At 42.1% G+C, this 13,749-nt stretch overlaps 1 protein-coding gene across 4 annotated transcripts; it reads right to left on the bottom strand.

The window, feature by feature from the left end:
- Window positions 1-25: 25 nt before the first annotated feature.
- LOC126399444 (monocarboxylate transporter 9-like) lies at window positions 26-12,541 on the bottom strand. 4 transcript variants are annotated; one of them, XR_007570888.1, is made up of 10 exons: window positions 12,405-12,541; window positions 9,586-9,917; window positions 7,545-7,688; window positions 7,139-7,234; window positions 5,876-6,221; window positions 4,303-4,382; window positions 3,580-3,802; window positions 3,111-3,283; window positions 2,427-2,674; window positions 26-1,983 (listed from the first exon to the last, which is right to left on the bottom strand). XR_007570888.1 is itself a non-coding variant. In XM_050059409.1 (9 exons), the coding sequence occupies exons 2-9, from the start codon at window positions 9,854-9,856 to the stop codon at window positions 2,478-2,480; spliced, it is 1,530 nt and encodes a 509-aa protein (XP_049915366.1). In that variant the 5' UTR covers window positions 9,857-9,917; window positions 12,405-12,541; the 3' UTR covers window positions 26-2,477. The 4 variants fall into 4 exon arrangements, 1 of the variants encoding a protein (XP_049915366.1); XR_007570889.1 differs by having other exon boundaries at window positions 9,586-9,914; window positions 12,405-12,510; XR_007570890.1 differs by lacking the exon at window positions 7,545-7,688.
- Window positions 12,542-13,749: the final 1,208 nt, after the last annotated feature.

Genomic DNA, 13,749 nt, shown 5'->3' with positions numbered 1-13,749 from the left:
CATGTTTTCTCACAGTTTATTTTTTATTGAGGAGAATTTTGTCCCCTCAGTCAGTCTCCTTATTTTAACCCTCTGGACACCAGTTTTGTTTTTGTTTTTTTCTCTTTGATATGAACTGAGGTGAAACAAGGCAGAACAATAAATACACAGCAATCATAGAAACAACCCATATAAAACTTTCTTCAGTGAAATGAATTCAAACTACAAATACAGAGGTGAAAGAAATACAATATCAAAATAACAATCAGTCTAAAGCTTCAAATTAAAGACAACCTGGATATCAGAATCAGTTTCCTTATTGTTATCACCTAGTGACATCATTCTTTACAGGACGATGACCTGTTCAACATGATCTGAGCACCGTTTGAAGCTGCTGAGAATAAATCTCTTCATTGATGACATGGTGCAGAAAAAACACAAGTAGAATTAAAATGTCCCATTTAAAGGGCCGGTCCATCTGCGTTCTTTTCCATGTTTTTATATCTTAGCTGTTAGCAAAATGCAGTGACGTAGGAGGGATTACATGTCTTGTCTGGCCTGGGAACGCCTCATTGTCTCCGTGATTTGTGGACATTTTCGGCTGTTTTTCTTCTTCGAGTTAGCTGCTAACTGCTTTTTAAATCTCCCTGTCCAATCCTGCCAGCTCACACTTTTACAGAGGTGTCAATTTGGCACCGTTAGTACCTCCGCTGCTGGCTGAAAGGCGAGATGACTCTGTCTCTCCATTTCAAGATCGTACCATTGACACAGAACAGCGAGGCGGAACAGGGCACTACATTCCCACTTTACAGAGGCAGTGTAAAAAGGGCTACTGACAGTGTAAACATGGAGAGAGTGGAAAGTTTTGCCCTGGAAGATGCATCTATTTTATTGTTATTAAACCTTAAACTAACAGTGAAGACACTCAGATTCAATATGATATAATACCACATTTATGCTGTATAAACAGATGTATACATCCAGTGTATTACCTGCAGCAGATGGCGGTTTAAGTGGCTTGGGAAAATGGCATTTTGACACTAAAGCACACACACTTAAACCAAAATATTTGGATTTGCACACATAATGAGGACGACTGGGAGGCTACAAAATGATTGAAACACCTAAAAAAAATGAATAGGAAGTTTTTACCTTCAGTGTTTTTTTGACCCTGCTGTACCACCAAACAACATATTATTATTTTTTGCTCTGAGTTTGTCTGATCTCAGTCCTGACTGTCAGTCAGCACCAGAGACTGTACAAAAAAATTAAAGGTGTGAAACTTAAAAACTTGAGAACTTAAATCAACAGTTTAAATCATTTTCAGTCACTGTTGTTTCTTCTCATCTGGCACTTTTCTGTGTCCGTGCAGTAGAGTTTAATCACGATGACATCATGTTATCAGCTGGAGGTGCAGCTGCCTCTCCCCCACAGGGCTGTAGGCTCCATAGGAGTGTTAAAATGTGTTTGTCTTGTTGTGTTATTGGGAGCCAGAATAGAAGGGGTCATGGCTCAAAACCAGCTGCCACTGCCCGTCAACAAAAACAAAGACAACTATGGTTAAATGTGATAAGACCAAAGGACTGGACGGAGGCCATCATCAAAAATGCTCACATGTGCAGCGCACACTTCATATCAGGTTAGGGAAAAAGTATTTCCTGTCGTAGGGATGAATAAGGTTATGTGTATTAAGGGTTATCATGTCCACCTCATCAGAAACTGGGGAGGGATTAAAAGGAATATTGGATTTCTCTGGAACGCTAACTTTTTAGCACATTAGCTAACGTTAGCTTCCATAGCAAAACAAACAAGTGTGGTCCTCCTTTGTAAGATTGGCTTCCTGTGACATCATCCATCCACTGAGTGAGAGCATACGGGTCGGCCAGTCTGGTCCCGTTGGTCAGTGTTTACTTATTCAAGTAACACTGGCGGTCCCGGAGAGTGAGTGACCTGACATGGTGCGTTGGTAAATTCAGTCTGACGCTCTACACTAAAATGAGAGCCCTGTTGGTGGAAGAAACGGAGCGTTATATTTCTACATGAATGAACCAACGGTTAAGTTAATCACACATTCACTCCGCTCGGCGCTCTGCTGCTCCGTCTCCACAGACAGAGTGTCCAGAGTGTGCTCTGCCACTCTGAGAGTGCGCTGCTCTGGATAACCCAACGCTACATTCAGACAGCACTCCCAATTTATGAACGGTCCAGTTTGTGTCAGAGTGCGCTCCCACACTCAGTTTGTGATATCTGAACCTTATTTGGGAATTTTTATTTATTAAAAACTGCTTTGAAAATGTTTTAAAAAACATTTCAGGTTGTAATAAACAGTAAATATATTATCAACAAATCTGTCTCAGTGTTTCAGTATCTTCAGTTTCAGCATCAAGTAAAAAAAAGTTTAGAAAAAAATCATTTAAAAAATACAGTTTTACTCGTTAGACGCTAACCTTCTCAGACATGTCTTCATACAGATCGAGGATCATGATTTGCTCGTTGTGTCAGGTGACAGTTGAGGTAGCGTCTGTTGCCGTGGTGACCGTGCAGCTGATGAGCTCGGTCTCAGGTGGAGGAAGAGGAGGGGTTTCTTTTTGCGGCAAGATGGCGGTGAGGAAGAGGAGGAGGCTGCCGGCCATCATGCAGCCGCCGCTGAGGTAGAAGGCGAGGTCGTATGACTGACTGAAGTCGTAGAAAGAACCTGAAGAAGACACGAGATCATCTGCTGTAGATAAGAACGTAAACACGAGGCTGATGTAAATCCAAATAAATATGTAATACTGCCCCCACATGGAAACAGGAACTCTGTGTTTATGGTGCTCACAGGAAGTGTAATAAAGTTAGAGTAGCAACGTCCCTACAAGTAGAAAAGTTCTTGTTACATGACGAAACATCACAGTGAAAACATTCTTACTACTACATTACTGTTACAAGTTGAAATGTCATCACTGCAGGTGCAAGTGCCACTGTAACAAGAAGAGACTTCATTACTACAAGTACAACTGTCACTGCTACACATACAAACATCATCGCTACTAGGAATGAACTAAAACCAACATCTGTCAGCCTGGAGGGAAGGAAACCATTACTGACGCAGAGTCTCTCATAGAGTTTGTAGACCTCTTGTCATGTCTTACCTACGACAGGAGGGCCTAGTGTGATGCCAACACCTCCGAAAAACATCAGGATCCCATGAGCCTCAGGGAGCTTCTCCACGCCAACTACCTTACTGGTGACGTACGGCGTCAGAGTCCAGTTCCCGATCGAAAAGCCCAGGACCGCCGCCAGCACCTGCAGCTCCATGTACGAGCTGAAACCAGACAAAAAAATAAAACAAAAACTATGAATTACAGAAGCTGAGAATGATGGTGCATCAATAATTCTAATCCAATAATATATTGGTTATTATTCGGCACCGTGAGTGAAAAACTGATGCTGATGCTTTTGTTCTTTTACTCTTAAATGCAGGACCTGTACATGTACTTGTATTTCTACTTTTGCGGCAGTAAAAGATCAGAGTACTTCCTCCAGCTCTGATAACAGCTAACAGACAGTTATATCATCTTCTGTGCCTCCTGTCTGTCCCAGTGTCCTCTGTGGTCTCACCTGGCGAAGGGGATGAGCAGCACCCCCAGCCCGCTCACCGCCACCGTCAGAGCATACAGGAAGACGCTGTTGACACACGACACGTCGGCTATGACACCCAGCCCCACTTTACCCACACCAGTTGCGATAGAGTTGAGGGACACCAGGGAGATGGAGGTGACGCCCTTCGACAGCCCTGAGCTCCGAGCCAGGTCCTCCATGAACATCTGAGGGGGGAAACTACCTGCAGGAGGATGAGGTGCTTCAGGTGAGGAGGTCAACTCTCCACTGACACGTTTGGTTTTTATGGCCTTTACTTGAGGAGAGAAGTACTAGGGCAAAAAAAGGAAATACTCCAAACATGGTGTGAGTTCAAGAGTACAAAACTACTTTATGAACAACAGAAGGAGAGTAAACAGACTAACTGAGGGCTGCGACAAATGGTTAATCTATACATAATTTTCTCCATTAATTATTTGGTCTAATAAAACATTGAGCATCGAGAGAGAGGCCTGTCATAATATCCTAAAGTGACTTCATCAAATTTCTCATATGTCCGACCAACATTTCCAAACCCCAAATATCAAATTTACTATCATGTAAAGCCAAAAGAAAGCAGAACATCCTCACATCTAAGAACCAGGAAATATCTTTAACAATAAATCATAAAAATAACTGCATATTGATTTTCTTTAATTTGAATAATTGATGAATTGACTGATGGTTGAAGATCTAGAAACTGACCGAGGCAGAAGAGGAGGAAAGTGACACAGAACGCTATGAGGACTCTGTCCTGAAGGAGAGACAGCATGGAGGACAAACATCTGAGGAGAGAGAAAACGAATTCTAATGTAAGTCAGAGTAAACGTTTCAACTTAAAATCAGAGACATACGTCGTCCATTTTCTTCTACGAACCAATTATTGTTGGTCATTTCACCATCTGGTACGCTGCTGCCACTGCCAAGGACAAAAGCAGACTGCAGCGTATCATCCGCTCTGCCGAGACGGTGATTGGCTGCAATCAATCTCTGAGGCGTGCAGGAAAGATTATGGCTGATCCCTCCCACCCTGGACACAAACTCTTCGGGACTCTCCCCTCTGGCAGGAGGCTGCAGTCCATCAGGACCAAAACCTCACGCCACAAAAACAATTTCTTTCCATCTGCAGCTGGCCTCATCATCAAGACCAGAGACCCTCACCTACTCTGCCTATTACTATTATTATTGTTATTTGCATTCAGATTTTAAATTTAATTGTTTATAGTATTTCCTTTTTATACTTATGTTTCTAATTACTTCTAATATTTTTTTTATATATTTTATATTCTTTGTTATGCACCAATACACCAAGCCAAATTCCTTGTATGTGAAAACCTACTTAATAAAAACCGATTCTAATTCTGATTCTGATTCTTAATTCTTTCACCTTACTTTCAGGCAGAAGATCTATACAATCAGCACAGTTTCAAGATTAGAGTCACTAATTCAGTATCTGACCAAATGTCTCCCCTTCTGTTCCTGAGATATGACGTTAGAACATGGTGATTTTTTTTTTTTGATNACGCTCCATATTTTGGTCCGGACGGGGACTTGAACAGGCGACCCTCCGGTTCCCAACCCAAGTCCCTATGGACTGAGCTACTGCCGCCCCTGATGTCACAGTTAAGCTGACCTTTGACCTTTTGGATATAAAATGTCATCACTTCATTATTTCATCCTGTTGGACATTTGTTTAAAATTTTGTTGTAATTACCATAATATGTTTTTGGCCAAAAACATATTTTGTGATGACACAGTGACCTTTGACCAACAAATTCTCATCAGTTCATCGTTGAGTCCAAGTAGACGTTTGTGCCAAATTTGAGGAAATTCCCTTAAGGTGATCTTGAGATATAGAATAAGATGGACAAGGTTACAATGACCTTTGACTTTAAACCAAATTCAAAATTCATTGTTGAGTCCATATGATGTTTGTGCCATATTTGAGGAAAATTCCTCAACGCGCTCTTGAGATAAAATGTTCACAAAAATGGGACGGACAAGGTCACAGTGACCTCGACGTTCCACCACCAAATTCTCATCAGTTCATCGTAGAGTCCAAGGGGACGTTTGTGACAAATTCCAGGAAATTCCCTTAAGGTGATCTTGAGACATCCCGTTCACGAGAATGAGCTGGATGCAAGGTCACAGTGACCTTGACCTTTTGACTTACGACCAGCAAAATATAATCAGTTCATTCCTGAGTCCAAGTGGACGCTTGTGGCATCTGCAGGAGATGAAATCTGGGAGTAAATTTATTACATATTATCACACTCACTGGGAATAATGTTTCATCATTTTGACGAAGGTCGAGAAGCTGAAAAAGCTCCTCCTCCTCACAAGTGGCTCCTTGGTTTCCATGACAACAACAGGATCTTTGGCTGAAGGCTCCTGATTGGACAACTCCTCTTCTTCCTCTTTCACCTCTTCCTGATGATGCTGCTCCAGGATGGCAGCACGCTGTTTGAGGTAGTACCTCGGCGCGGTTAAAGGTCGCATGAGGCCGCCACATGGCACCACATTGAGCGCCAGCGCTCCAATGATGAGGAGGCAGCCCTCCAGACCGAACACCTCAATGAGCTCACTCTGCAGCGTGGCAAACAGGGCGCCTCCCACGCCCGTACCTGAGGACAGACAGACAGACAGAGAGACAGACGTGTGGTGACCAGTTACTCAGGTAAACATGTGAGACAGTTTCAATAAAGTGAAACAGTGGGCATCCTTTTCTCCGACACCTGCAGGGCTGTCCGTTAGCCAAAGAAAGTTATGCTAAATATGCAGCTAAAAATTTAGCTGCGTAGACAGCGTAGAGTGGCTAACTAACCTGAGGACAGCAGAGGGTGCCATGTTTCCGCTTGTTAATTCAGCTAACCGGCTGTTTGTCAGCGAAGCCAACAGAAATTAGAATAAATGTCAAGACATGTTTACATCACAATATTCCACCACCTCTAAATGGAAAGTGTTTTGAAACGCAACGCTAAACCTCACTGAGTCAATGGAGGGCCGGATGAAAAGGAAAGGCCTCTTGTATTTTACGTCAGTTTGTGTTTGTGTCTGAAAAATGTATCTGTTAGTCACTGGTTAGTCAGCACTTTGTCCGCACTAACGAAAGGTCTGGAATAACAGATTGTGTTTATGCAGTAGGAGAAAAAAAATGCTCTGACTTGTTTGTATTTCTTTAAACCAATTACAGTCATCCTGGGCAGAGCTAAGCCAAGGATGCAGCGACAGTGCTCCGGCAAAATAGTGTCGGGGGTCACCAATTAACCTGCATGTCTTTGGACTGTGGGAGGAAGCTGGAGCACCTGGAGGAAACCCACGCTGACACGGGGAGAACATGCAAACTCCACACAGAAGGGCTCCCTCCTGGGATCGACCAGGTACCCTCTTGCTGTGAGGCGACAGTGCTAACCACTACACCACCGTGTCACCCAGTCCTCACACACTGCTTCATATTATATTTTAATACTAAACACACATTTAGGAAGTTACCAGTGGTCAGCAGACTAGTTCTAATAAAGGGATCATTTGACAGACGTACCTGTGCTCACTATTCCCAGCGCCAGGCCTCTCTTCTTGTCAAAGTACAGACAGGTGATGATGACGACGGCGGCATACAAGAGACCTAAACCGACACCTGAGATGCACACAGAGGACATCGTTATAACATCTCATCACTACAACAGACTGGAACAACAACTTGCACTTTAACTCATTGTTGGTTTGGATCTGAACACCAACAATAAGAAAAATGAGATTGTTTACAGTATCAACAGAGGTGGTACCAGAAGACAAGTTGAGTCAAGTCATACCATGCAGCGGAAACAAGGCATTAATGACCAAAAGTATGTGGACGACAGTGATCTGGCCCTCAGGTTACAGCCTGGGCAAAATATGACAATATAAAATACCAGTGTATGATGAGAGGCCCAAAGCCTCCATCTTACCGGCCACGATGCCGTAAGAGAAGATGAGGAAAGGGACGTTGGGGGCGAAGGCGCTGAGCATAAACCCCCCCGCCACCATCACACCGCTGAAGATGGTGACGGGCCGAACTCCGAAGTTCACCACACAAACACTGCAGACAGGACCTGAAGGAGAGGGAGGAGTTAAAGTCTGATCTAGCTCGAACCTCTGGGTTCGCTGCTAAATGCTTTGTGTTGAGGTGATATTTCAGACTGAAGTTCTCTGGTGGTACGAAAATTCTTTCCTGCAGAACCTGCAGAGAACAGTGCTCCACCAGCTTTAATTTTTTTTAACATGTTTTATATTTTTGTGATTAAGTCATTGAAATAGACACATTATCCTGACAGCCCTGATATATGTGTTTGGTTATTTATAACATCACACTGTCGGAGTACGAGCGCACTAAGGCAGAGACAGAGCAGCGGAACACCAGGCTTATTTAAAGTGAGATTTCACTGTTCATTCTGCTGGGTCTGAAAGTTTGCATTCACTTGCAGCAGCTGCTCCTCTCTGATCTGATCAGCTCTGAAAGGCTCAACAGATCAATTCCACCCCGCGAGTCACAAACTGCTGCTGAGGACAAAAGAACTCATGGAAAGCTCCGTCTGTGTAGCCTGGTTCCAGACCATAGACCCCGCCCACTCAACTGAGTAGGCTTGCATTACTGGTCTGGCATACTTCAATGAATTTGTGATTTATCTCGTCCAAACGATGGACGGACCAATGAACGCCGGGGGTCTAGTGATTAGCCAATCAGTGCCACGCTGATGTCAAGCTGTACGCCGGTGGGTAACTGGTGAGGACAGCAACAATGGCGACCGCTACAGATCCTACAGACCACATTAACGATGCTAACGAGGTATTTCGCCACTACTCGCGTTAATGGAGGACCAAATTAAGGAAGCTGCTAAACTGGATTTAACGGCGATGCAGCTGGGCGTGCACGACGACGGAGACATTATAAACGGGCAATGCTCGCTTGTTTTCGGCACCCCCGAGGCATGGATACTAATGACGTCACATTCTGGGTGAGTCGTTGATCTCTACTGATTGGTTAGGGAAAAAATCCAATTCCCTCCCCCTTGTAAATCGCCTTCAATGGAAGCCATGTCAGACTGAAGGTTCTGTCGCCTTCAATGGAAGCCATGTCAGACTGAAGGTTCTGAGAGCTTCAGTCTGACACTCAGGCTACCGTCTGCGCTGTGTTTACGGACCTGCAGAGACTTAAAAAATGATTAAAATGTTTCATCGGTTAAAAAATAGTGGCCGATTAATTATCTGGTTGCAATACCGTGAGTGGCCACTGGGACAAATTTGCTGCAAGGCTTAGCCGCGTTCCTGGGTGCCTGGTGGAACATAGCTACAGTAGGTTAGTTGGCTAGCTAGCTGGTGGTGTTGGTGATGTATATTGTGTGAGACCAGAGATGTAGTTCACTGAGCAGTTTCACACAAAACTAAATGGCACTATGACAAACCTACAACAAACTGCGACTTTCTTGACTTGCAAAATGATCTTTAGAATGAGAGACCTCATATGTGTGATTCATGGCACAATTCGAACAAGATCATTTGTCTCAGTGCTGACAACTGTACATACTTTTTTAAGTAAGGTCCAATGGGAGACACTGGAAGGGGAGGGACTCTCTATGTGGCCTGCAGGATTTATTTCCCCTCCATTATTGTTGATGTGACCCTTCCTCCACTCTGATTGGACATTGGGTTAAAAAATAACAGTTCCCGAAGTTGAACATTTTAACTCACACAACCAGAAAAAAATACGCCAAACGTGCAGTGCTCAGTGCAAAGTAGAAGCTTGGCGCATCATCAGGCTGAAAGCAATTGTGTCTTGGTGTAAATATGAAGAATGGATAAAGTATGCTGTGGTCAGGGTGCAAAGTGTAGTGGACCCAAAACACTACCAGGCAGTGGTTTAGTTCATCTAATCAATCAATCAATTGGTTGAAGTTGACAAACATTTTCTTTGGTTGATTACAGCTCTACAGATCACACTACACTACTCACCCACTATGAGTCCGACTCCACCCACCGCTGAGCCCACCCAGGCTGTCATGGCCTTCCCCTCCCCGTAGGCGAGCAGCCACTCAGGGTAGAGGACGCCCACTGACTGAGAAGAGCCATACCCCAGCAGCAGAGCCAGGAAGCTGGACACTACAATCACCCAGCCCCAACCCCCGTCAGGGGCCGGGGGCTGGGCAGCTGGAGCAGTTGGAGGGCCAGGGGCCGGGGGCTGGGCAGTCTGGGCAGTTGGAGGGTTAGGGGCTTGAGGCGACATGGTGAGATGAGGGGTGATCTGCAGGGACACTTCAGGACAAGGAAACAAGCTGAGCAGTCTTCTGTGGAGGAGAGAGGAAGGGTGCAGGTGAAGAGGGAGTTCTGTATGTAGTATGACAGTCGTCAGTGTAGTGCAGTACTACTACATGTTTTACATAACAAGTATTATCAGCTAAATGTAGTCGAGGTATCAAAGTTTAACTCAGGAGCACTTCAGTCCTTTACTTAAAGATAAGATAAGATAAGATAAGATAAGATAAGATAAGATACACCTTTATTGATCCCACAGTTGAGAAATTCCAGAAAGGAACACTTCACCTGTAAAATAACCATTTGTGAATCAGTTACTCACCTCATGTTACATTTCATTTACTAAGAAAACTTTGTTTCTGTATGAATTGAGGAAACCAGGACCACGTTTAACAACAGCGAAACTCTGTCAAAACATCAGTTTATTAACTGTTTTAATTGAGTGAAAATATTCATCTACACTTCAGCATGTTTATCACCCTGTACTTCTACTTTAGTGATCATTTATTGTTATTGTTGTTTGTTGTTTTGTATGATTCCATTTCTTTTTTAAATGTTATTCATGATGATTTCCCAAGTCTTAAATAAAGGTATGAATGAATGAATGAATGAATTTGATCACAGTGTTAACGTGTTGATCTGGTACACATCAGCCTGCAGCATCATCTGATCTGATTCATACATGTTTGTTGTAATTCAGGATGAAAAAGCGTGAAGTCCGTCAGCAGCCACAGAGCTGCAGCCTGTTTACACTGCAACTACTAAATGTTGAATAAAGGCTGGCTGTATGTTCACCCCTTAGGTTTGTTTGTTTGTGAGTCAAGCAAACAACACTATCATGTAATAGAAAGTCACACTTTGAAGGAGGAGACAGCAGTGTGCTCCAGGACCGTCATTATCGTGTGATACTCTAAGGACGAGGACCACAGAGTCAAAACCTGTCAGTGTTTTAATGTTAGCAGCCATGTTTTGGAATAAAGGCTTTTTAACTTGACTCAGATGCATCTGTTCCTGCTCCACGCACAAGTGCCTGAGTTCATCCTTTCTTTCCATGTCCTGACTATCATATAATACTTTCACTTCTGTAGGATTTTAAATGAATTCTATTGGTTATTAAGTATGTTTATGTCGATTTTTTTGGTACTTCTGATACTTTTGAATACTTCAACCCCCAAATGACCATTTGTGTATTAATTACTCAGCCCAGGTTAGGGTGTATTCGTCGCTTGTTTCGACGGAGAACTAAGAATCCAGAAAGGCGAACATTCTTTATGATTTGAAGAAAACGGGACCGTGTTTAACAACAGCAAAACTATATCAAAACATCAGTTTACAAACTGTCACACAGCTCAAACAGTATAATCCAAGTCTCCTTTATCAAGTCGTATGATCAATTCTGCACAAAGACGTGCATTTTTGCTAAAAGAAAAACACACCTGGCACAAGTTTCCGCCCTGAGTGTTCCTGAGCATGCCTCTGCATATGAGCTTCCCTTAACCCTCTGAAACCTGACAGTAAAATGGTATATCTTCTAAAAACAGGGAAGGAGGCAACGAGCCACAAAAGAGGAAGTGACCCGAAAAATTGGCAAGAAATTTGTAAAAATAAATATATAAATAAATAAAATTAAAAACAAGAAAATTAGTTAAACTCAAAAGAAAGGAAGCTGAAAACAAATGAACAAGTAAAGTGTGATTAAAAATCATAAGTTTTAAACGTGATAATAAGAACAATAACAATAATTCTAAATTATTATAAATCTAAATTGCCCGAGCTTTGTCCTTATTTTCTCTAGTTTAAAAAAAAAAAATCTAAATCTTTTATTTTTCTTGCAATTTCCTTGACATTTCTCACCAAGTTGCTCATTACTTTTTTTTTTTTGGCCATGTTTTCGCACCAATTTGCTCAGGGCTCATAGGTGATGTCACTCCTTTATTAAATATGCAAGTGATGCATTATGTAATATTATATACTTTATCATAAATTTCCAAAACAGAATTCTGAACTAAGATAAACACCTAGATGTGTATTTTTTATGTTATATGGAAGCAAAATCGCCCAAAATTTAAAAATTGATCAGTGCATGAAAAACTATGTCTTCATCCGGGGGTCTGGCCTGAAGTAAAAGTACATGGTCGTATTATCAGCGGTGACGGGAGTATTCAGATCCTTTATTTAAGTAAAAACATTTGTGTTGTCACTGTGTATGCCTAATTTTGTGTTTAAACTGAACATTTGGTGAAGTTTCAGGACTTTTAGTTTAATAAAGGATCTGAACACTTCCTCCACCTCTGATAACACTACCATGTACTTTAACTTAATTTAAATGAAGTTGCGAACAGTCAGATTCAGCCCAGTTCTCCACCACAGTGACTTCATGCTGTCGGAGGGGATCATCTGGACCGGCACACTGTCGGTCAGACTGTCCCGTCAGCCTCACGAGTGTCCGGTCCTCTCCTTGCCACCAAACAAACACGGCGACACACAAACCAACGTGGTGACGATGAATAAAAGTTTACCTGGTTCACAGGGCTCCTTCCTCCTGCGGCCCCACAGGCTGTCTCCATCTCCCTCGGCTGCTCTCGGTGTGTTTTCACGGCTCCAGCTCCTCCATCCTCCCGCTGCAGGAGGCGGGGTCCGTTTAACAGACGCACAAACCGGTTTGATGCTGTTCCTGCGTGTGTCGTCCTGCTGCCATGATTGACATGTTGGGGGGGGGGGGGGGGGGGGGTCTCTGTCTGTAGGGCTGGAAGAAGAACTCAATACTTCAGTAAAAGCACCTACACAACAATCTAAAATACAAATAACAATAACATGTGAAAGTAACAGTAGGGGCAGTGGCGTAAGGTAGTGACAATGGGCCCCAGTGCACGCTATTATGAGGGGCCCTATTACGCCCTAGTTACAAGTTATGAAGCACACACACACACACACACACACACACACACACACAGTTTTAGGTGTATATTTTAGCAACAGTGTGTCTTACTGCCGCGTTTACGTTACATCCACTTGCAGATACTTGATACTGGACACATTAACACACATATTACACAGCAATCATCGTTACATATCTGTATAAGACAAATCTTTTTAAGATTTTAAGATTCTTTTATTGGTTTTTAAAGCTCTTAATGGTCTTAGTCCATCTTATTTATCAGATTTGCTTTAAACTTATGAGCCATCCAGAGCTCTCAGGTCTTCAGATAGAGGTCTTTTATTAATTCCTAAAGTTAGAACAAAAACTCACGGCAAAGCAGCTTTTTATTATTATGCTCCACGCCTGTGGAACAGCCTTCCTGAAGACATGAGAGCAGCTGCTAGTGTGGACATTTTTAAAAGCAAACTTAAGACTCACTTTTTTTTGCCTGACTTTTGATTAAATTTTATTTATAGTTTTTATTATATCATTTCCTCTTAATTATAATTTATAGTTTTTATTATATCATTTCCTCTTAATTATATATTTTAATTTAGTCTTTTAGTTTACTTGGCCTTTTTATTGTATCATTTTAGTTGTTTATTTTATGTTCTCATATTAATGCTAACTTTTTAACTTTACTTTGAACTATTTTTATTAAGTCATCTTTTAATTATTGTTATTATTATTAATATATTAATCTATTTAATTACTTATTTTTAGCTCCTTGTATTTATTCGGTTTTATCCAGTCTCTGGTGTTTCCTCACTGCAAATTGCTGACAGTAAGATAGCGCTTCAGTTGCCTTCCTTCCAGTGCGTATACATGTGTTATGTGTGAGAGAAGGTCTACAAAAGAAAATAGGAAATTATTAGTTTAACTTGATAGTTTTTTATTGGTAAATTATAGGTTTTAAAATAGTTTATATAGAATAAGTTTATAAT

Source organism: Epinephelus moara, chromosome 13, assembly GCF_006386435.1.
Source record: "Epinephelus moara isolate mb chromosome 13, YSFRI_EMoa_1.0, whole genome shotgun sequence".
In the NCBI taxonomy this organism is placed as follows: domain Eukaryota; kingdom Metazoa; phylum Chordata; class Actinopteri; order Perciformes; family Serranidae; genus Epinephelus; species Epinephelus moara.
Note: the sequence above shows the minus strand (reverse complement) of the source record. Positions and strands in the feature narration are given on the sequence as shown.

Bases quoted from the DNA above. Each gene is read 5' to 3' on its own strand.
- LOC126399444 (XM_050059409.1), bottom strand. From the start codon at position 9,856: ATGTCGCCTCAAGCCCCTAACCCTCCAACTGCCCAGACTGCCCAGCCC. The intron at 7,235-7,544 runs GTAAGATGGAGG...TGTGCATCTCAG, and splicing joins CTCTTACGGCATCGTGGCCG to GTGTCGGTTTAGGTCTCTTG. The intron at 2,675-3,110 runs GTAAGACATGAC...TGTCTTCTTCAG, and splicing joins ACTAGGCCCTCCTGTCGTAG to GTTCTTTCTACGACTTCAGT.